Genomic DNA, 25,470 nt, shown 5'->3' on the forward strand with positions numbered 1-25,470 from the left:
AACTCTTGCGTTTCAACGAAAGAAATTCAAAATGAACTTTGAAAAATCAGGAAAATGAAACTTTGACAAGGTATACCACAGCCAAACACTACTGAAATATTCCAACTCTTGCATTTCAACGAATGAAATTCAAAATGAACTTTGAAAAATCAGGAAAATGTAACTGTGATAAGGTAAACCAGAACCAAACACTACTGAAATATTCCAACTCTTGCATTTCAACGAAAGAAATTCAGAATGAACTTTGAAAAATCAGGAAAATGTAACTGCGATAAGGTAAACCACAACCAAACACTACTGAAATATTCCAACTCTTGCATTTCAACGAGAGAAATTCAAAATGAACTTTGAAAAATCAAGAAAATGTAACTGTGACAAGGTAAACCACAATCAAACACTGCTGAAATATTCCAACTCTTGCATTTCAACGAAAGAAATTCAAAATTAACTTTGAAAAATCAAGAAAATGTAACTGTGACAAGGTAAACCACAACCAAACACTACTGAAATATTCCAACTCTTGCATTTCAACGAAAGAAATTCAAAATGAACTTTGAAAAATCAAGAAAATTTAACTGTGACAAGGTAAACCGCAACCAAACACTACTGAAATATTCCAACTCTTGCATTTCAGCGAAAGAAATTCAAAATGAACTTTGAAAAATCAAGAAAATGTAACTGTGACAAGGTAAACCACAACCAAACACTACTGAAATATTCCAACTCTTGCATTTCAACGAAAGAAATTCAAAATGAACTTTGAAAAATCAAGAAAATGTAACTGTGACAAGGTTAGCCACACCCAAACACTACTGAAATATTCCAACTCTTGCATTTCAACGAAAGAAATTCAGGATGAACTTTGAAAAATCAAGAAAATATAACTGTGACAAGGTAAACCACAACCAAACACTACTGAAATATTCCAAATCTTGCATTTCAACGAAAGAAATTCAAAATGAATTTTGAAAAATCAAGAAAATGTAACTGAGAAACTTTAAACCAAAACCAAACACAAATGAAATATTAAAAATCTTGCATTTCAAAGAAATAAATTCAAAATTAACTTTGAAAATTCAAGAAAATGTAACAGTGAAAAGGTAATCCAAAAAAAAACACTACTGAAATATTCCAACTCTTGCATTTCAACGAACGAAATTCAAAATGAACTTTGAAAAATCAAGAAAAATGTAACTGTGAAAAGGTAAACCAAATCCAAACACTACTGAAATATTCCAACTCTTGCATTTCAATGAAAGAAATTCCAAATGAACTTTGAAAAATCAAGAAAATGTAACTGTGACATGGTAAACCATAACCAAACACTACTGAAATATTCCAACTCTTGCATTTCAACGAAATAAATTCAAAATGATCTTTGAAAAATCAAGAAAATGTACCTGTGATGAGGTAAACCACAACCAAACACTACTGAAATATTCCAACTCTTGCATTTCAACGAAAGAAATTCAAAATGAACTTTGAAAAATCAAGAAAATGTAACTGCGATAAGGTAAACCACATCCAAACACTACTGAAATATTCCAACTCTTGCATTTCAACGAGAGAAATTCTAAATGAACTTTGAAAAAACAAGAAAATGTAACTGTGACAAGGTAAACCACACCCAAACACTGCTGAAATATTCCAACTCTTGCATTTCAACGAAAGAAATTCAAAATGAACTTTGAAAAATCAAGAAAATGTAACTGTGACAAGGTAAACCACAACCAAACACTACTGAAATATTCCAACTCTTGCATTTCAACGAAAGAAATTCAAAATGAACTTTGAAAAATCAAGAAAATGTAACTGTGACAAGGTAAACCACAACCAAACACTACTGAAATATTCCAACTCTTGCATTTCAGCAAAAGAAATTCAAAATGAACTTTGAAAAATCAAGAAAATGTAACTGTGACAAGGTAAACCACAACCAAACACTACTGAAATATTCCAACTCTTGCATTTCAAAGAAATAAATTCAAAATTAACTTTGAAAAATCAAGAAAATGTAACTGTGTCACGGTTATCCACAACCAAACACTACTGAAATATTCCAACTCTTGCATTTCAACGAATGAAATTCAGGATGAACTTTGAAAAATCAAGAAAATGTAACTGTGACAAGGTAAACCACAACCAAACACTACAGAAATATTCCAAATCTTGCATATCAACGAAAGAAAATCAAAATGAACTTTGAAAAATCAAGAAAATGTATCTGTGAATATCTAAACTACATCCAAACTCTCCTTAAATATTCAAAATCTTTCATTTCATAGAAAGAAATTCAAAATGAACTTTGAAAAATAAAGAAAAGTTAAAAGTGTAAAGGTAAACGAAAACCAACAACTACTGAAATAATCCAACTCTTGCATTTCAACGAAAGAAATTCAAAATGAACTTTGAAAAATCAAGAAAATGTAACTGTGACAAGGTAAACCACATCCAAACACTACTGAAATATTCCAACTCTTGAATTTCAACGAAAGAAATTCAAAATGAACTTTGAAAAATCAAGAAAATGTAACTGTGACAAGGTAAACCATAACCAAACACTACTGAAATATTCCAACTCTTGCATTTCAACGAAAGAAATTCAAAATGAACTTTGAAAAATCAATAAAATGTAAATGTGACAAGTTAAACCACAACCAAACACTACTGAAATATTCCAACTCTTGCATTTCAACGAAAGAAATTCAAAATGAACTTTAAAAAATCAAGAAAATGTAACTGTGACAAGGTAAACCACAACCAAACACTCCTGAAATATTCCAACTCTTGCATTTCATCAAAAGAAATTCAAAATGAACTTTGAAAAATCAAGAAAATGTAACTGTGACAAGGTAAACCACAACCAATCACTACTGAAATATTCCAACTCTTGCATTTCAGCGAAAGAAATTCAAAATGAACTTTGAAAAATCAAGAAAATGTAACTGTGACAAGGTTAACCACAACCAAACACTACTGAAATATTCCAACTCTTGCATTTCATCGAAAGAAATTCAATATGAACTTTGAAAAATCAAGAAAATGTAACTTTGACACGGTAAACCACAACAAAACACTACTGAAATATTCCAACTCTTGCATTTCAACTAAAGAAATTCAAAATGAACTTTGAAAAATCAAGAAAATGTAACATTGACAAGTTAAAACACAAACAAACACGTATTAAATATTCCAACTCTTGCATTTCAAAAAAATAAATTAAAAATCAAAATATAAAAATATAGAGAAATTAAATGAGACAACTTTAACAAAACCAAAACACTACTGAAATATTCCAACTCTTGCATTTCAACGAACGAAATTCAAAATGAACTTTGAAAAATCAAGAAAATGTAACTGTGACAAGGTAAACCACATCCAAACACTACTGAAATATTCCAACTCTTGAATTTCAACGAAGGAAATTCAAAATGAACTTTGAAAAATCAAGAAAATGTAACTGTGACAGGGTAAAACATAACCAAACACTACTGAAATATTCCAACTCTTGCATTTCAACGAAATAAATTCAAAATGAACTTTGAAAAATCAAGAAAATTTAAATGTGAAAAGGTAAACCACAACCAGACACTACTGAAATATTACAACTCTTGCATTTCAACGAAAGAAATTCAAAATGAACTTTAAAAAATCAAGAAAATGTAACTGTGACACGGTAAACCACAACCAAACACTACTGAAATATTCCAACTCTTGTATTTCAACGAAAGAAATTCAAAATGAGCTTTGAAAAATCAAGAAAATGTAGTTGTGACAAGGTAAACCACAACCAAACACTACTGAAATATTCCAACTCTTGCATTTCAATGAAGGAAATTCGAAATGAACTTTGAAAAATCAAGAAAATGTAACTGCGACAGGGTAAACCATAACCAAACACTACTGAAATAGTCCAACTCTTGCATTTCAGCGAAAGAAATTCAATATGAACTTTGAAAAATCAAGAAAATGTAACTGTGACAAGGTAAACCACACCCAGACACTACTGAAATATTACAACTCTTGCATTTCAACGAAAGAAATTCAAAATGAACTTTAAAAAATCAAGAAAATGTAACTGTGACAAGGTAAACCACAACCAAACACTACTGAAATATTCCAGCTCTTACATTTCAGCAAAAGAAATTCAAAATGAACTTTGAAAAATCAAGAAAATGTAACTGTGACAAGGTAAACCACAACCAAACACTACTGAAATATTCCAACTCTTGCATTTCAGCGAAAGAAATTCAAAATGAACTTTGAAAAATCAAGAAAATGTAACTGTGACAAGGTTAACCACACCCAAACACTGCTGAAATATTCAAACTCTTGCATTTCAACGAAAGAAATTCATGATGAACTTTGAAAAATCAAGAAAATGTAACTGTGACAAGGTAAACCACAACCAAACACTACTGAAATATTCCAACTCTTGCATTTCAACGAAAGAAATTCAATATGAACTTTGAAAAATCAATAAAATGTAACTTTTAAAATTTTAAACACATCCACACGCTTCTGAAATATTACAACTCTTTAATTTCATAGAAATAAAATCAATATGTACTTTATAATATAAAGAAGAAGAAAATGAGAAACGGACAACCACAACAAAAAACTACTGAAATATTCCAACTCTTGCATTTCAACGAACGAAATTCAAAATGAACTTTGAAAAATCAAGAAAATGTAACTGTGACAAGCTAAACCACATCCAAACACTACTGAAATATTCCAACTCTTGAATTTCAACGAACGAAATTCAAAATGAACTTTGAAAAATCAAGAAAATGTAACTGTGACAAGGTAAACCATAACCAAACACTACTGAAATATTCCAACTCTTCAACGAAAGAAATTCAAAATGAACTTTGAAAAATCAAGAAAATGTAACTGTGACAAGGTAAACCACAACCATACACTACTGAAATATTCCAACTCTTGCATTTCAACGAAAGAAATTCAAAATGAACTTTAAAAAATCAAGAAAATGTATCTGTGACAAGGTAAACCACAACCAAACACTACTGAAATATTCCAACTCTTGCATTTCAATGAAAGAAATTCAAATGAACTTTGAAAAATCAAGAAAATGTATTTATGAAAATTTAAAACACAACAAAACACTAATTAAATATTCAAACTCTTCCATCTCAATGAAGGAAATTCACAAAGAACTTTGAAAAATCATGAAAATGTAAGAGTGACAAGGTAAACAACAACGGATCACTACTGAAATATTCCAACTCTTACATTTCAATAAATGAAATTCAAAATGAACTTTGAAAAATCAAGAAAATGTAACTGTGACAAGGTAAACTACAACCAAACACTACTGAAATATTCCAACTCTTGCATTTCAACGATAGAAATTCAAAATGAACTTTGAAAAATCAAGAAAATGTAACTGTGACAAGGTAAACCACAACCAAACTCTACTGAAATATTCCAACTCTTGCATTTCAACGAAAGAAATTCAAAATGAAATTTGAAAAATCAAGTAACTGTAACTGTGACACGGTAAACCACAACCAAACAGTACTGAAATATTCCAACTCTTGCATTTCAACTAAAGTAATTCAAAAAGAACTTTGAAAAATCAACTAAATTTATATGTGAAATGTTAAACCATAACCAAACAATTATGAAATATTCCAACTCTTTCATTTCAACGAAATAAATTCAAAATTAACTTTTAAAAATCAAGAATATGTAACTGGGACAAGGTAAACCATAAACACACACTACTGAAGTATTAAAACTCTTGCATTTCAATGAAAGAAATTCAAAATGAACATTTAAAGATCAAGAACATGTAACTGTGACAAGGTCAACCACAACCAAACACTACTGAAATATTCCAAATTTTGCATTTCAACGAAATAAATTCAAAATGAACTTTGAAAAATCAAGAAAATGTAACTGTGACATGGTAAACGACAACCAAACACTACTGAAATATTCCAACTCTTGCATTTCAACGAAATAAATTCAAAATGAACTTTGAAAAATCAAGAAAATGTAACTGTGACAAGGTAAACCACAACCAAACACTACCGTTGGGGACCGGTGGAGGGCCTTTGGGACCCCGTTGGTCCTTTGGGAGCTCGATGGGCCTTTGGGGACCGGAGGAGGACCTTTGGGGCACAGGGAGGGCCTTTGGGGCACCGGGAGGACCTTTGGGGGTCCGGAGGGGCAGTTGAGGGTCAGGGGTGGGCCTTTGGGACCCCATTGGTCCTTTTGGAAGCAAGATGGGCCTTTGGGGACAGGAGGAGGGCCGTTGGGGGCACATGGAGGGTCTTTGGGGCACAGGGATGGCCTTTGGGGGACCGGAGGGCCAGTTGGGGACCGGGGGATGGAGTTTGGGACCGCGTTGGTCGTTTGGGAGCTCGTTGGGCCTTTGGGGACCGGAGGAGGGCCTTTGGGGGCACAGGGAGGGCCTTTGGAGCACAGGGATGGCCTTTGAGGGTCCGGGGGGACAGTTGGGAGCCTGGGGGACATTTGGGGACCGGTGGAGGGCCTTTGGGAGCTTGGGGGGCTTTTGAGGACCGGGGGCCGCCTTCGGGGTTGGGGTAGGAGGATTGGAACCCTTTGGGGTTGGGTTAGAGGACCTCACAACATTGTTCAAATGAAACTTGTGTATTATAACGACCATAGAGTTTCACCATTAAATTCTCTTCGAAAATCTCTTCAAAAATCTTCTTTTAAAATATCTCTATCTGTTTCGCCGAAATAGTTCCATAACCTGTCTAAAACGGTTTCGCCCAAATAATCCCTAAACGTAAATTCAGCGTGTTCCTTTGTTATTGGCATCTCTGCGCTAACGCATTTCAAATTAATATGAAACCTTTTCGCGCGCTAAAAAAACTCATCGCTAAGATGTTTCTTGCCTAATTGTTTCCATGGCCTTTGGTTATTAATATCCTTTGGAGTTCGACCAAAAGAGTTGTTCCCGAGGCAAAGACATTAATGTTTTGGATCTATTCCTGGAGAAATGTTTCTAGGGCGAAAATTTTTAAAGTCTGACAGATGATGTCATTGATTGATTGATCTGTCAAGAAAGGGGAAATTAATTTGTTGTTTCTAAGGGGAATTATTGATTCACGATAGGTGAATTGAGGTCGACAGCACAGGTGTTCCAAGGTCGATGTTGTTGTTGTTGTAAGTGCACGCTCTCAGCGAATGTCAAGGTCGATGTTGTTGTTGTTGTTGACACACTTTGATTACGCAATCAAGTTCTCGGAAATCCACTTCCCCCTCGAGTCCTAGATCAATAACATTGTTCCCGTTAGAATTCAATGCGCATGTGCAACCTTCGCCCTGGAGCTATTACACATAGAAACATCAAATAAATCGACCTTGGAAAAAGAGGTCATTGACCCCATTAACCACGTGTTCCCCCTAATGACTCTATGCCCATATTTGGAGCCCTGTCAGTATTCTATGCCCATATTTGGTGTTCGTACGGGAGTCAATAAGGCCATTCTACTATTATTCCGTATATGAAGGGGCCTGTCCCCTCCACAACGCCTCACTCTCTAAGCTTAAGTTAGACCCTTTCTCACAACTCTATTTTTTTAAACAATAAAAAACTTTAGCGTAAATAGCGTGGCGTTGAGGATGGGACGAGCCCCTTCATACACGGACTAATTTCTGTTAGTTTTAATTTTTAACGTCGTTCCTTACTTTCACTTAAAAAAACTTGTTTTTTTTATTTAATATCTATAAGAAATCGCTTGTTTTAATAGGCTGGATCACTCAAGAAATGTTGCTTATATCTCTCTATGTATGGTTAACCAAAATACTTGCAGGTAATTGCAAAGTAGGGAAAGTATTTATTTTTCGAACAAACCTGACAGGGTAGCCAAGCCCTTTTCGAACAGATTTTCACTTAATATTAAAAGTGCTTGATCTAGGTGAATAAAGTCTTCGGAAAGTTTCAGAAGATGGTATTTGAGCTGATTTCTGAAAGTTTTTACCTTCTTTTGGCCTAAGGCTTGTTTTCCGGACATATATTTTTGGGGCAGAAGCTGATTTTTCCATCAACTGTTGTCAATAACGCCAGATAAAGTCAATTTAAAAGAGAAAACTTTTTCAAAGAGCCTAGGGCCTTGTTTGGCTCTTAGGGGGGAGGAGGTTAATTTTTGTCTTGGGAGAGAGTGAAGAAGTAAGCTACCTACTATTGCATACACTTTACCCATAAAATGTTAGACTCCTTACCTTCGCAGTCCATGCACTAACACGTATAAATGTTTCATAAGTCAGGAAATACTCAACTTTTGAAATTCTTCTAGTGCCTTTACCAGAAAAATATGGGTTCTATAATTTGTTGAGGGAATTCTGCTTGATCGCTCTAATTTGCTCACTAAATTGTCTGCGGAGCCGGGTGATTTCGTTAGGAACAAAGTGGAGGGGATGGCTTAGAGGTAGCTTACATGGCTTAAAACTCGTTCTCTGTCTCCTCTTGTCCCTAGATTCACGCCACGTAAGATCAGAGCACTTTGGTGCAAAGGTCGGAAGAGGGGTCTGCTCCTCTGAAAATTATCATTTCCATATCTTTTTAGCCCAAGGCACTTGCCTTGTAAATTTCAAGTCAATCAGAGAAAACGCCTGTGTACCTTTCTGATGAAAATTTGGCAATGAGAATGGTGTTGGAGAAGTCATAGACCAACTTTGTGTTTCATTTCATATAAATTAAAATCATTGTATAAATCCGGTGAAAAAGAATGCAACATCCTTGCTTTTATGGTAAAATTTGAATGTGTGGGGATGGGTGGGGTCGTTGGAGCGGCCACTGCCCGACTTTGGTTCACTAATCACACAGATTGAAAATCGTTTTCTTGATTAGATTTTGCCAACAGTTTCAACAACAATGCAGGGGTATAGGTTCAAAACAAGTCGAGAAAAAAGTATCTGTTCCTTTTTTAGCACTATTTTCTTATAGGGTGGGGGGCTGCACCTAAAGAAAAAATTATGTGTGTATTAAGTTGCTCTCAGCCCAATGATTTGTGAATGTAAATCATTGCTCACGGACAGCATTAGGGGCTCTAAATCAGTTTCTTCATTTAAATCACAGATCAAAAGTTTATCCTTGGTCGAGAAACAGGGTGAGAGTGGTTCTTTGTGTAGGCTTAGTTTTTTCCACTCTTCTTTATTTTTTTTTCATATATTTATTTATATGGTATTGATTATGGGATTTGATCAATTAACTGAGCCACTACGTACAGGTTATTTGACCTTCTAGCACTGGCTATTATTGTTTAATTGATTTGTTGTTTTCTCAAAGAATCATTCATTCATTTGAACTGATAAGGCATAGAAAACTTTTGGCCCAGTTCTGGGTCCGCTAGTTCCCCCTCCCTTGGTGGAATTTTTGTTACTTTTGACCTAGAGATAGATCCCTTAAAGTTTTTAATTTCGTCGCTCCAGCTATAAGACAAGCCCCATTCCCCATTATAGGGCCCCTGTGAAAGCAGCTGGCAATTTGTATTATTTACGGCCATTACCCCAAAGGCTGGGAAGTCACATCATCGCTGGATGAAAAAACCTTGGGACATTTTGAATATTTTGAAAAAATGACTATTTCAAAATTTTAATCAGGATTACTATGTGAGGCGGGTGAGGGGAGCCAGGTAGCAAAAGAGGAAAAGGGAGTGGGGCTGGCTGCCCCCCCCCCCCCAATTACTGCTGACTATTAGAAAGAGCACCAGAACTTTTAGTTTCAAATTGAGTGAGTCAACTCCAAAGTTTCTACAACCACTCCTTACATACGAAGTGGCTGGCTGAAAAAATTGATATGCATTCAAGGCATAGCGCTTTTTTTACGTAGCGCTAGAGGGCTGCCTCTTAAACTAACAAAAACTACTTTTTTGCAGGGGTAAGTTTGATTTTAACTATTTATGCACGGAGGATTAAGGACTAAATTTCTTTTAGAAAGTTTGAAAATAAAACCATTTGCGTATGCGGGACATTTAATAACTAATATACGGAAAATAGGATACAATAAAAAAAAGATGCGAAACCCAAAGCCACCCGCTTTCACAGTATGGGGCTGGCTAACATGTTGGCTAAACGTAAATTTTCCTACCAAATTTAGTAATTAATAATCGTTTCCTTATAGTATATGACTGTTTAATTTAAAATTCAAATGAATCAAATCTTCAGCATTTCTACGGCAAGAAAATCTGTAAAAAAAATTCAAGACATTTGGTGACAGAACAGTACTTACCGAGGATTCTGGATTCTCATCATCAAGCAGATGAATGTTTATTCTGTCTCCACTGTCGAAGAAGCTAAATATAAGACTGCACTTCTGAGTGTCCCAAGGATAGTTACGTAAGTCAATCTGACATAGAGCATGGAAAGATGCCGGAACAATCATCAAAACAACCCCATCTGGCATAATTGTAACATGAGTTGGGGTATTCATGATCATATGATCAATGCTGAAAAAATGTTGTAAGTCCATTTTGATACTTAAATAATTTCTAGGCAGAGAAGCTTCAGCTTCCAAACAAAAGTTACCACCAAATAAATAAATAGCAACAAAACAAGTAAAATGGAAAAATAAACATTTTAAAAAATTCGTTAAAAAAAATGTCCATAAGAGATGTTTTGGATTAAAATTTTCTCAACAGTCTAAATTTTATTTTAAAAATGTGTTTGTCGGTCTAGCAGCCAATAATAAGGTTCTCCTTAATCCTGAATAAAATAGCCCGTTTCCAATTACAAGTGACCGATATTTCTTCCCATTTCCAATCCGACAGCCCATTTTAAAACTGAACTGGGCTGAATGACATAAAATTTGAGGGCTAATGAGTGACAAGGCCCCAAGTATACTTATATGCAGTTTGCACCAGTTTTTCACAAGTTCAGCATGAACTGGATTTAGCTAGTCTGCAAATTTCGAGGCAGGGGTGTAGCTAGAAAAGTCTTCTGGTAATGGGGTGGAATTAATTGCTCTTAGGATGGGTAGAGACAATTTAGCTAGGCCTAATACAAGTGTACCTATGTCTTTTGCACATCTGATGTGTTAAGGGGATATGGCATATTGAGGAAATTTGAATTCTGCATGTAAGTGAATTCTGCAGCTAATTTTAAAAGGGATTTCTTGAAGTTCAATTGGTTGTAGGTTCACAATAAAATTGTTTTCCAGAGAAATGTCGAGTCTTCGTAATTTTTTAGAAATTGCATTGATTACTTCATACTCTGTGACCCTGATTCGTGCATGTATGCCATTGTAAGACCATTTAGCCTTTCTTGAGAAGTCGTGTTTCTGAAGTAGGTATTTAGCAACTTCAATGAAGAAAAGAATTTTTCAGGCCCAGAAGTAGTGAACGGGATTGTTGCTAACCTACAAAGTGACGTATTTACCATCAACAAGAGGTCAGCATTGCAATGCTGTAAAGTCTCAATGGCATTTCTCTTTTTTCATTCAAGATTTGTTGCCACAGGACAACCTCAACATACAAAGCTGGAGTTCCACGGTCGTAAAATTTGACTAGCTTTGTAATTCTAGAAGTGTTTTGATTCTCAGTTTCTTTTAGGCTGGTTCGTGGCAGACACTGGAAAGGTGAGAGTAGGTTCTGGTGCCACTCAAACTACTAGACAAAAGCCTGGATAGACTGTTCGAGAAAAGGAATAAATAGTGATCTCCCAAATTATTCCTCAAGTGGCACGGCAACGTTGTGTCTCATTGTTTACAGCCTTATTGTTCTTTGTCTCAAAACAAGAGCTATAAGTTGGAAAGATCGAAATTTTCACACTTCCCCAAAACAGCAACCTTCAGAAATGCGAAGATTCAAGCATTGCGAGCTCCAATACACATACATGGGTTTAGAATAGTTTTCCTGTATAAGTGCTTGAACTCTCTTAATATGTCCGCTAATCAACCATGCACAATCATATCCTTGACCTACCATGAATTTCAGTTGAAAAGCAAAAACATTTATAGTTTCGCATATTACATATGCCAAGCCCTTTTCAGATTTACAAGTAACAGGAATGAACTGCAAGAAGTTTTCATCAACTTTCCTATTTTCGACAAACCTAACGCAAAAAGTCATCTAGGCTATAGTGCTTACATCTGTAGTTTCATCGACAAGCAAATCTTTCATTTTTTTCACAATATTTCTCAAATAATGTTATTAAGGGATGGAATTATTTCATTTTGAATTTGCCAACTTGTGTAAGTTACATTTGCCCCGGCCTTTTCCATGTGGTCTTTTAAAGTAGTATCGCTAGATTTCATCCATAATCTTAAGTACCGGGAGCCCGGTGGCTTAACCGGCTGGCACGCGGCGGTCTTCTATATACAGAGTCTTACCGTAGCTTGTCTTCTAACCGCAGACAATTTGAGCTTTTTGTTGATGACATGAAGTCACCACAGGTGAAAGCCACCCTAAGAAAAATACGAATTCTTTCCTAAAGATCTGACCTATTTAGATCGTTTTTGCGGTCAGTCATCGCTGTTCCACCATATATTTCACTGTCCATTTTTGTTCATCTATACCTCATAAAGTTTTTTCCGCGTCTTTTATTTTTATTTTTGACTCACTCAGATTCTCGGTGTTGCTTGTCTTCTAACCACGTGTGTCTTTGCTCTTCATTTTCATTTTTGACTCGCTTAGATTCTCAGTGTCACTTGTCTTCTTTTAATTACAGAACATTTTTAACTACATCAATTTCCTTTAAAATGAGCTATTAAACAACTCTCTACGATATTTCAGTGCTAAGCTATCTGAGGAGGAAAAAAAGATGCCGTATATGCAGAATATCGTGGTTTCAGCAATTTTTCTTGATTTTCAAGCCAATAAATGTTCCTTGTTGTTCAAGCCAAGAGACGGTAAGTTCCCTATATAGGGGTTTCGGAAAAGGCGGTTCTAGCAGTGCACTTCTTGTTTTGATCTGACTTTATTTTTAGAAGTTACGGGTTATTATATTTCTTAGTGTTGGACTTGATCGTCTCTTACTAGGTTGCTAGCTACCGCTATAATCTGGACAAATTTTCCTTTTTTGGGTTTTCGTAAAGCCATTTTATAGCTGGTTACGTTCAAACCTGTAGGTCTAAACTTATTCACGTATCAAGTTTTTTTTTTATTAAACAAAAAAAAACTAATTTTAAAATTGTCAGGTATTTTACTAGTTTTAATTAAAACTTTAAAATTATTGCTCAGACACCATAAATATTTTTGCAGTTTACATAATAACTTCAACGATTCTGAAATGAACTTGAAATTTTTTCAACTTTTTTTCGTGTCTTAAATACGTTCCTTTTGTAATGCTGTATGCGTAACAGACATAAAAACAATACGTTCACTCTTGTGGGGGGGAATATATAATTTATTATCTTGAAAGGTACTCATAAATATGACGTCAATAATAGGATTTTTTCTTATCGATCATTGGTTTCTTGTGTAATCTTGCCTCCATCATATACACTAAAAACGATATAAACACTACTCAGTCAAATATGACGCATGTATGCTTTTCGAATGTATTCACAAGTATGACGTCACTCATTTGAATTTTCCAAAATCGAGGCTCTAAAAGAATTTCCTCAAACTTCTGACCTATCTAGATGTTTTCTTAGGCCAGAATATCCCAGGATATAGATTATTGAAGCAAGTCCGATTTCTATCACCGATTGTCTATTAAGCTTCAAACTTTTGGTTTTCTTTTTTAAGGTTTTTGAATTGTTGTAATCCCTTGCAAAAATATATACAAATATTTTTGCAATTCCCAGTTTTTACTCTCTATACAATTTAATGTCTTTTCATATTGTGATCTTTTCAAAGATATTTGATTATTGAAGCAAGTCCGATTTCAAACAAAGATTCTCTACTAAGAATCAAACTTTTTGTTTTTTTTTAAGGTTTTTGAATTGTTGTAATCCCTTGTCAAAATATATACAAATATTTTCGCAATCACCAGTTTTTTGCTCTTTAAGCAATTTAATATAAACTTTTTTATGCAGAAAATATTCAATGTTTACACATAAGTTTGACAAGCGTGGCAACATCATTGAAATATTGATGTATGTAAAATGACGTCACTCACGTAAATATTTTTTTTTTCAGAATGAAGGTTCTTAACGAGCTTTCTCAAACTTCTGTACTATCTAGATCCTTTTTTTTAGGCCAGGATATCCGAGGCTGCCAATTTTTCCCGAAAAAAACATGGAGCCGTTTTCGAGAAAAAAAACATACATACTTAAATATACAATTATTGCTCGTTTACAAAGATTGTATATAAAGATCTGAATTTGCCTTAGGCTCTCCCTTTTGAATAGTTTCGTTAATTTATAGAATTTTAGAGTCTTTGTATGCACGAAACGCTAACCCTTTTCTGGCAATGAGACACCAGTAGACAGCTGTATACACTATCAGCTTCAAAAGTTTTCTTTTTTTCGTGACTTGAAGCACGCATTTCTGTCTAAAGACTTGTCAATACTTGGAACCTCTTCTGTGTCTGGGTCCATAAAGATACTCGGCTTTCGTGTGAAACCAGTGTGGTATTTTACCTTTTCACGATAACGCAAGACTTCCCTTTTCACTTTCCATTTTTTCAATGCTTACTTGACTAATTCTCCAGGACATACAGGGCCGGATCAACTAGGTGCGGGGCCTTATTGGAGTTCTTTTTGCGGGGCCCCCTCTATATATTAAATTTTTAAGCCAAATTCAAATCCAGCATATAAATAGATAAATATATATATATATATATATATATATATATATATATATATATATATATATATATATATATATATATATATATATGCTGCTTGTCTATTATATAAAGCACACTCAAGAAGTGAAGTTCGGTGAATACTAATGAAATAAAACAAATTATGATGAAAATATAATAGTTTAGAAACAAATTTGGCGTTTCACAATATTTCTTCCTAGAGATCTGTTGGGATACAACTGATCTAATAATTTAAAAGATGTGAAATGTGTTCTTTAACATCTCTGTTAGGATCTAAAAGTTACTTTCGGGCAAATAGATGTGGTTCAAGATTACCTTTAGGGGTCTATGTATGATGTGCTGGTAAACGGATTATGTCATAAATTTGTCCTGCTGCTTGAAAGCTGAAAGCACTATGACTAATTTTGGTTTGATCACTGCTTGCGTTCAACGAAGCTAAGGCAAAACATGAGCTCCAGTTTCGTATTTCTTTGTGGAACTCTTTAGAGAGCAAGTGATGTCCTATAACAGGCCAAACACATTTATTTAGAAATTGTTGATGCAGTAATGCATTTCCACCAAGCAGGCAGCAGCGCCCAAGTAAATCATCTTTGTTGGCTACTTTTCCTGTGGGACAATGGAGGACTCCACAACGAATATATACAGAGTTGAACGGCCCCAATGACTTGTAAATAGCACTTCCGTAGTTTACGGCATCTTTGTAGGTTTTTACGGGGTTTTGTGCCACAATTTGTTGGCATCGAAAAATGTGACGGTGCTGTTGTTGTAACATAGTATTTTATTCGTTACTTGTGTACATACTGATACAAGTAGATACCTATATATAACTCCGAACAGTACATAATTTATGCATGTTTTTATGGTTTTCTCACTGAGAATGAAAAAACAGGAATTTTCTCACATGGAAAAACAGGACTTTTGTCACATTTATCTCTGTTTTCTTGGATGGTTATGTGTGTTTGTCAATTTATTTGATGTTTTTCATGGTTGTCAACATCAAATTATGGATGTTTTATGGTTTTTGTCAGTGAGAATTTGAAAAACAGGAACTTTCTCACATTTATGTCTGTTTTCATGGATGGTTATGTGTGTTGTTCGATTTATTTGATGTTTTTTATGTCTGTTTTATGGATGATCCAGAAATAGTATTTGATGTTGTTGTTCAAGCCAAATGTTATGAGTTTCCCGGAAACAGTTAGATCACATGTTTCCTTCTCAGCCAATCAGAGGGCTTGTTTTACATAGTAGCGGCGGAGTGAATATAAAGAAAGGATTTTTGCTAGAGTTTTATGAGTCTGTGAATAGAATTCAAAGGAGTGAGAAGAAGAAGAACAGTTTGACTTTACTCATTTGGATATATATTTATGTGTTGATGACGATGAGTGGAATGTTTACACTATTAGAAGTTGATAGTGGAGTTTATGATAATAATAATAGAGCATCGAACATTGCAGTGGAAGTCACGAAAGGTTTAAGTCTTTGTCTCGAATGGGATGCAGTATATGTATGATATGTGATATCCTTGAGTAAATTTAAAATGGAGGATCAATTATGTTTTGCCACAAAAGTTGATATAGCACATGTGAATAGACTTCAATGTGCTTTAAGTGCATTGGTGAAACATATTGAAGACAATAAACAGTATCGCTAATTGTACATGCTCTGTATTATTGATGTTGTTGTTGTAATTATTCAATAAAATTGTTTCGAAATTGAAAATGTTTCCTTTCTTTTCTGGTTAGAGCTAACGATTCAGGCTTAGTCTAGAGTCAGCAGTCAGAGTGAAAGAACTGAAAAATGAATATATTTGAGAAAGAGAGAATTAGATCAAATCTAGTGTTTATGGAAAAACATTTGATTTTGGATGATATTTTTCCCGAGTTATCTCTTAACTGCATGATATCTTCTCGTCCGGGAACTCTTGACCATATAATGAAGAGTGATCCCCCCCCATTGGACTATTGCCCGGAACTCTTAAAATGTGACTCAAGTGCATTTATTCAATTTATTGATATACTAATTGGAACAAAGCAAAATCATCCATTGGACATAATTTTGAAAACATTGCCACTGGATTCAACGTAGATTGCTCCCCTCTCATTCGAAAGAGGTAACGTCACAGAGCTACTCCTCTCCCCAATGTCCCTCTCATTGAATTTATCGAGCGAAGAGGATCAGTTTAATTTTATATTTGAGTGAGTTGAAATCTGAAAACAAAAAAATTTATATATATTTACATTTTTAATGTACACACTTGTCAGTTTGAATAAATGTGAGACTTTTACAATTATTGTTGACTATAGTGAAAAGTGTAAATTATGTAATCCTTGTAAATTATATAGAGGCTATGCAGTACAAATTAAAGGATGTAATTCATGTCTTGACGAGGGGTGTGACTCTCATCCTAGAGGGCAGCTGTGCTCCAATTGCCACTATGATAAATGTGATCAGTAGGAGAATACTTACCCCGATATGATTGGAAGGAATACCAAACGTGATTTTAGTTTATTTATACAAGATTGGTATCGTCGTGGATTTAAATTATTCCTGGAAAAGGAATCTGGTCTACGATTCAACTGTTGGGGTAACAAGACAATTTGGTTTCTACGTCATCGTTGTAATGACACCACCTACTATGACTATAAACCAAGTGATTTTTATTTGTCAGTTACCGAATGTGATTCACAATTTGAAAACATTGTATGTGATATTGCTTCAAATATACAGATTTAAACTCGTGAATTTCACAATATGAATGCAAATAGTATCATTGACTATACAAAGAGATATGACAAGAGTGAAGTTACATTGTACTATAGAAAATGTGACCCTGACTTTGCAGCCAAACAAGATCAACGTACAGTGAATTCAAATGATATACCAGCATTAGTGGTTCACGAGAGTTGCCTATACATCGAAGATGAAGAAATCTAAAGTGAAGATTTAAAGACATTGTTGTATATATATATATATATGCATTTTATTAATAAACAAATTCACAAACATTTTTTAAGTACTTTACTCTTAGGACACTGAAATCAATACTATATAGGTCTGAGAGGATATTTTCCACTAGAAAGTCATTCAGACGTGGATTGTCAACATAAATATGGAGAAACTGCTTGTAAGTATAGCCGCGACATCGGAACACAAAATATAGTAGTGCATGGAAGCCACAGCTTTTAGTCGTTAGATCCTGCACCCTCTTTCTATTTTGAATAATAGTTTTCCCACTGCTCTCGATATAGTTGCTGATGTGAGGTGTGTAGAATGTATAGGGTAGACCAAGAGGATCAAAAAATTCAATCGTCTTCATTGTTTGAAAGATGCACAGCCAATGACCCATCAGCACAGTCGACGGACTGCTATTAACAATAATCAGGGTATTGTTGACACTTTGAATTTTTCCAATATAGTCCGAGGGCAGACAATAGGATTTGTACTGAGACATGTAGGGGTCCATATTAGATACATTGATTATTTGACTGGTGTTCATGGCGCCAAGTCTAGTAGAACACTACCTTTGGGGGTGATTGCCCAATATGTTTCATATTAGTTTAGTGAGGTTAGTGCAATACTCTCAGCCAATGGGTCGGTAAATGTACACTCTAAACGCACACTCCTCTTAAGTACGTTACTTATATCCCTCGTGCCAGTTACATCTAATACAATGACACCCTTTGACTAAGCATACATTTCTTTGGTTATAACATTTTCGGACAGTTTAGAGTCATGATCCAGGGTTTGCATTGTCAACTCATACAATATTCCAAAGGAGTTATCAAAATATAAAGTGTATATTTGAATACCGTTTACTTTAGGTACAATAGATGAAACTCCAAACATCTCGAATTTCTGTGGACATTCAGTCCATGATCCTGTTGCACTGGCGCTTTTTACAAATACCAAAGCCAATTTTGACGGGATTTAACCATTGATAAATGATGAATTGGTGAATGTGCGTGAGCCCATTGCAATATGACGTTGATTGGTGACTGTATGAGGAGCAAGTAGTTTAATATTGTTACCAGTGGCTCTCAGTTTGTCTTCAGCCAAAGCAACAAAACTCTTGACCGGTTGCTTGCGTGCCTGTAGTATTGCTGAAGTGCGGGAGAGATTTGCATCTGGATTGATAGCAAGTTCCTGTCTCAATCTAACCTTCGATGGTGCGCCCGTCTGTTTTATATCCACTTTAACATTGGGCGGAATCCATTGGGGTATATTAAATATTTCATTATATATTTTTCCAACTAGATGTAATTCACTAGTTGTAGCATTTTTAAGTGCATCTGTACTATCAGTATTAGTAATATATTCATATCCATTGGAGGTGCCTCTCAATTCCTTGTATGACTTGGGTGTGATCAGCATGAATTGCATATAGCTTGTATAATTTGAGAGATTGTTGCTTGTGCTCACCAGCGTGCCATTGATGTAGACACTAATTTGATGAAATAAATTATGTAGTATACAATTTTCATAGGATATTCCATCGCCCCGAATTGGCATTGTATTATCGGATTTCCGGACTTTCATTTGCAAATCTATAACTGTTGAAGACATGTCCATAAAGTAGTCTTCATTGGAATAAATTTTAAAGTGGATATTTTCGGAGAGGGGTTGTTGTGGATAAAATTTTTCATAGTATCCATGTTTGAAAATCACATCAACATATTCAGCATTGAATATATTCAATTAGTCGGTGATTGAAGTTGGTGAATCATAATGCGGTAGGTATGACATTTTAGGAGAAGAAATCTAGTTTCGATCTGACAATTTTCTTTCTGGGACTTCTGGTTACAGCACGTGTCGGCTTTTCCCTTCTTTTCTTTGACAAGAGGGATGATGTCTTTTGTCTCCGACCTTAGTGGAGGCTGATGAGTGATGCATTGTTTCTTGACCTTTTTAAGACTTTACCATTTTTTTTTAATCTATCGCCAAGGGTTCGCGCACTGGACCTAAGATTTTCCGAAGAACTTTTTTTAAAATCCTTGCCAGAGCCCCAAACGTATAGTGTAGAGGATGCAAAATCTGTCGCAGCCGGTACAAGATATTTTCTGGCCAGTGGTAGTGAAGAGCGAAACAGCTTAGCAAACTCACTGCCAAGACCGTAGCCAGACATTGACGAGCGACCTTTGTAGTAGTTCATTCCATTACCCCGTCGTCTCGGGCCAAGAATATTAACATAGCAGTCAATATCAGGACAAGTGCATACCACTTTTTTATTAGACATCGTGCTTTTGAACGATGGGACGAAAATGGCATGTAATCACAGCCAAACCTTTTGAAATTGTTATTGGATCGCCAAATTCGGTTCTTAGTGTTAACTGACATAGTTCCAAATAGGAAGTGTTTACGGGAATATACTGAAGATGCTTTATATTTTAGTGGTGAATATGTTCTTGATTGGTTTTTCATTCAAGAACTCGAAGGAGGGGAACATTTGAATTACCAACCCGAGATGTTTCTACAAATGAAGCATATAGAAATATAAAGGTGTCTGTGGAGAAGGCAGCAGGATAGTAAGCAAAAATGAAATTTGTGTTCCCGGCACCTTTACCGATGATTATATTAAGCTTAAAACCAAAAACGTCCTTTAGGTTATCATTGAGAATAACCTTTTCACTGGCAATAGGTGAACTAATGCAGATCTTTCCCACCTCCGTCGAATAGTTGAAATGAAAAGCTCCCTTTTTACGAGCGGAAATTCTTTTATTAATAGAACGACATAAATCATTCATACAGGTGAGTTCCTCGTAGGGTAATTCAATATATGGATAATCCATCCAATTGATCTTTTGAATTTGTTCTTGATCACCTGTTGGTGGCAGTGGCCAATAATATGGTCTAATTTTTATATCATATTTACGATCCTTTCTCAGGATTTCATAGGTATTTTTTAGAAAACAGTCGACTAGAGCCACTTCATACTTTCCGTCGTCGAATTTGATGGTGGGGGAGAGTTTCGTCCAAAAATCACTTGTTCTATTCAAGTCATTGTAGACAGGATCGGAAACATTGGACATGAAAGTCACATAGGAATCATTGGGCATTGTTAGTGTCTTCAACACTAACCCAAGAGTCAAATCTGAATTTTTAACTAACGAGCAAGCCAACAACTGTCTTTTACAATGGTGTGTACAAATCTGTAATATATTTTTAATTTGATACCTGTAGATCGTGGTTTTAAACGTTTGAAGGTCATATTCATAAGCAACACCGAGAATCTCATCATCTTTGGTGTCTCGCAGTCAATATGTCGTGGGCTCGGTGTCCAGGATTTTGGACACTTTAAAAAGTTCAGTGCTCCATAAATAATTCCCTTTTTCAAAAATATTGGTGGTTCTATTAATTCGAACAGTATCACCAACATTTAATTTCTTCTTTTTCTCTTTTTCACCATTGGAGTATTGCTTTAGAAAAGCATCAAATGTATTTTCATTGTAGTGAACATCCCGAGGGCTTGAGTTGGACAGAGATCGATGGGATCGATGGTTGTATATCTGCATGATTTTATCTAAATCATGAATAAAAGCCGGTGTATTTTTCAGGGTACAATATCTCGAAATTAATAGACGAATCGTTCTTATTAATCGTTCAGCCAATGCAGCCTTTATCGGGTTGTGACTATTATAAAGCATTGTATTATATTTCAAAAGAACCTTTTGCACATGGGGATTAACAAATTAACTGCCACGATCCGATTGAATTTTTCTGTATGAATCCTGTTCTAGAGTACTTTCAATGCTCCGAGCAACTTTAACACGTCTCTCTGATCGTGGTGGAATTGGTATATGTAGAGCGACAAAAGACACTGATTTCCACCATAATATATTCGTACGGGACATTGTCAGGTTGTTGAATTGTGTCTTGAGTTAAAAAATCCATTTGCATTATATGCAGAGGGAAAAAGGCTTTAGTTGGTCGATATTGTTTGCTGCGAAATATGTGATTCCGATGTAGTGTGTAACTCGGTTCATTTTCTAGATACTCTTTTGCATTTTTCAATGTGGTGGTGCCGGAGACAGCGTTGGAAAGCGTTTTGGGAGAACTTACACTTCCTGCTTCGCCAATATTTTCATAGACACCTTTCAAAACTTAATCCATTTTGAGTGTAAACACGTAGTGTAATGTCCACTCCCCTTTTGCACACTGGCGGGCGAATCAATTCGTCCTCGCTTTTGAGTAGCAGCCACAGGTGTTGTAAAATCAGTGACGCTGCTAGTATCTTCAATTATTGAATCTTCTTCTTTTTTAAATGGTGTTGGAGGTGAAGGACTATATTCTCGTAGTTTCGTTAGAATTTGCTTATTGCCAATAAGACTTTTGGGAAAGATTGATACACACAGAAAGGTGTATAGATTATCGTCAAAGGATATGAGTCCTTTACGATTCGCCACCATATCACAAATTAAATCAACTAGATTATAACTTTTCACCTGAATTATAATTCGTTTCCCTGTGCTTTTGACTTGAACTTGATTGCCAGTTTCCAACATGAGATATGATAATACTCTTTTACTCTGTTCTCGATAGGTGAGTGGCAATAGGTTTCCAATTTTCAATACAATCGAATTCAATTCCTTCTCCTTTGATTGCAGTGCTGCTGCAGAATCTTGAGGAGATGTTTCCTGTTTAGAGGGATCAGTGGCGGCGGGTCTCTCACGATATGGTTTATGTTTGTCCACACGTCGCAATGCATCTTGAAGTAAAAGCAGTTTTTTGTCATCGGCAATATTTTCATCGTTAACGAATATCCTTACATTGTCTTCGAAATCTTCGACGGGTGAGAGGACATGTTCAAATGATGTGAATTTATAGGGTTTTGCCATTCGCACTAGAGAAAACTCTTTACAAGTCCTGCAATTATTGGTAGTAAAAGTGTGAAAAAGCTACCGCTTGCTTGAAGGAGCAGTGTTCGTTTAATTTTTTTTCCCTTTTTTTTAAAAGCCCAGGCGAGTACCGTGGAACGATGTTGCTTTGTCTGTTGTCTAACACCTTCTGGCAGTTGAACATTGCCCTCAGTTAAATTTAAACAAAGTTCGGATATTAGAGTAACAAAATCATTGTCAACCCCATGTTTGAGTATAGCCTTCCTAAGCAGTGGCTTTCAAGTGCTTAAAGCAGAAAACAGATGTCGTTGTTCGTGTAGTTTTTTCAGTGTCATAATGGTGACTAATAGTCTTTTCTACTGTTCACGGGAAGATATACTGTAATTTCATTGTCAAAAATGTTGTTGATTACACGAAGATCCTCGGGTGTGGTCCGATTAATATCCAGCAAATTGTACCCATTGGGATTGATTGGTTTGTGTCTTTACGGATATAACATAATTTTAGGGGTGCGGGGGTATATCTACTTATTGAGTGTTAGTAGCAAGATAGAAACACGAACGACTCGATAGACAATACAGACAGTGAAATTCAAAGAATGGGTTTGCATATATTTGCTCTGGTGAAACAGATTGTGGAGAACCAGAGTAACTGAAATGTGTTCATGGTGGGAGCGAACGGTGAACAATTGTAGCATTTCCTGTGAGAACTGTTCAATGGATTCAGCCAAATCATCAATAATCAACCATGAGTTCGATTCAATACTATTGAAAACATCAAGTCCCCGTATGAATTGTATTGATATGGTTGTGGCAATAGCTTTTATTTTATCATAGGACTCCTGCCAAATACTATAGCAATAGTAGATTTTTTTCGGCTTCTCCAAAAACATTTTATCACAATTTTGAATTATTTTAGCTAAAAGTGTTGTTTTCCCCGACATTGAGGGACCACACAGAAACGATCTGAAGGGTGTTTTAAATTGATACATACTGCTGTTGGGGACAACAGTCGGACTACAACTAACTGTAAATCATATGTGCTCAATGAATAAGTAGTAATTTCCCCATAGATCTATCTATTCAAGAACAACAAAAAAAAACAATATTTCATGGCAGTTTTTATTTCGGCACCGTATGAAAACAAATATTTGCAGTCAACATGAACTGCACAACGATAAAAATAACACTTGTTCAACAAGAGCAGTTGACAAAATTTCATGGTGGTCAACATGAAAACTCTATTTGTTCAACATGAACTGCTCGGCAATGATAACACTACAATAAAAAAAACACTTTTGTCCATCATCAGCACTTATTTTCTTTAAAAAAAAACAATTTTATGTACAACAATTTTCTTTCTATCTTTTAAAGCACTTTTTGTCAACTTAAACACATTTCTATAAAAAAAAAAAAAAAACACTTTTCTATACAACAAAAACACAGAAAACACTTGAAAACACATACACTTGGAAACGGAACTAGCACAGTTGAACACATTACGGTGAATTTAAAGGTGGGATCCCCCCCCCCGGGACTGTAGGGCCGAAGGCCAGCCGGCCGCGGGCGGGACCCCCCCCCCCTGGGTGGCCATGGGAAGTAACCCCCCTCCCCCGGGAATGGCGGTGGAAAAAAAAACACTACATTAGGTGTCCGGTCACTGCGACGGCTGCTACAGATTAGTGGTTGGGGTAGTGAAGGTTAATGCTTGGGTTAGATGTCCAGTTGAGTTGCACGATGGTTAGATTAGGTCAGGTTAGATGAACAGTTGAGTTAAGGTTGGAGTATTGAAGTTAAGAACGGGTTGGGTGGTGGTGGTTGGTTGGTTAGTTCAGGCTAGGTTAATTTATCCAGACCAAGTTGATTGCGATAGTCAATGCATTCAACTCGGTCTGAAATACGATAGTGGCCGTGAGGTGGAACACTCAAACCATTCTCGAGCACATAGACTTTGTCGGATATACACGACATTGCATTCGTTTCCACTCTCACAGTATAATTTCTATACTGTAGAGAGTGAATTGCAAGCACTTGGGCTCTCGGCACTAGGCTACTTTCTACACAGTCTCTGTAAACACTCATGTTGAAATTGCTCTTTACAAAATGTGTAGGCACCCTTTTACACGCCTTCTTTTCATCTCCAATATGAGTTTCAACGCACTAGACTTTGGGGCCCGGGAACACCCCCTGGATATCAAATCACTCCCCGTCTCTGATTTTAACATTAAGAGTTGGTTGGGGGATTGACGTTTCACCAGCTCGGGGTAGAGAGATGGATTCCAGTTTGTGAAATCCATCCACGAGCTGATGTATTCCCCCTTTTCTAAATCAACCAATAAATCTAATTCAGTCCCATTTACCTTTAACAGCAGAGAATCTGTATCACCACAGTAAACTTGAACCTCCCCCTCCCGTGGCCATTGCACCTTGCACACATTGTAAAAGAACGACAACATGAGCTTTTTTGAAATTTCTAGTACTGAACTGCCACCTGCAATATTCTTGTTCAGTACTACATTTCGCTTTCGCCTGTGTAGAAGAACCACGCCAGTCTCTATGCTCGTGAACGATGTAAAATTGGGGTCGGCAATAATTCGTGCACACTCGGGAGTGTCAGTCATGACGTCGCAGCGACATCTATTACGAACGCTTTCACACATTTTGCCAAACGCTGAATTTAGAATGAGCTTATACATTTCCTTCTCCACCTTTGAATTTGCCCTAGAGCGTTTATCGACAAAGGTGTCGATAAATGTTTTCAAATATGGTCGCTGATTGAACTGCAGGACCCTGTGTATTTTGGTGATTTTGAAACCATTGCTCACCATCCAGTGCAAAAGCACATGGTGAACAACGATATTCTCCTTAGGGTCCAAATCAGCAATCAGTTTCTGTTTGGAGGGAGTCCAGTGCATCCCCATTTCCTC

At 35.9% G+C, this 25,470-nt stretch overlaps 1 protein-coding gene across 1 annotated transcript in view; it reads right to left on the minus strand.

Moving 5' to 3' along the window:
- Nucleotides 1–25,470, minus strand: part of LOC148942723 (neuronal acetylcholine receptor subunit beta-4-like) — a 191,450-nt gene that overhangs the window by 64,269 nt on the left and 101,711 nt on the right. Inside the window, exon 7 of the mRNA XM_089102763.1 lies at nucleotides 10,232–10,448. Within this exon, the coding sequence (XP_088958889.1) occupies nucleotides 10,232–10,448 (217 nt within the window). The remainder of the gene's footprint in view (nucleotides 1–10,231; nucleotides 10,449–25,470) is intronic.

Source organism: Artemia sp. Qi Xiang Cuo, chromosome 16, assembly GCF_049724085.1.
Source record: "Artemia sp. Qi Xiang Cuo chromosome 16, ASM4972408v1, whole genome shotgun sequence".
Taxonomy (NCBI): Eukaryota; Metazoa; Arthropoda; class Branchiopoda; order Anostraca; family Artemiidae; genus Artemia; species Artemia sp. Qi Xiang Cuo.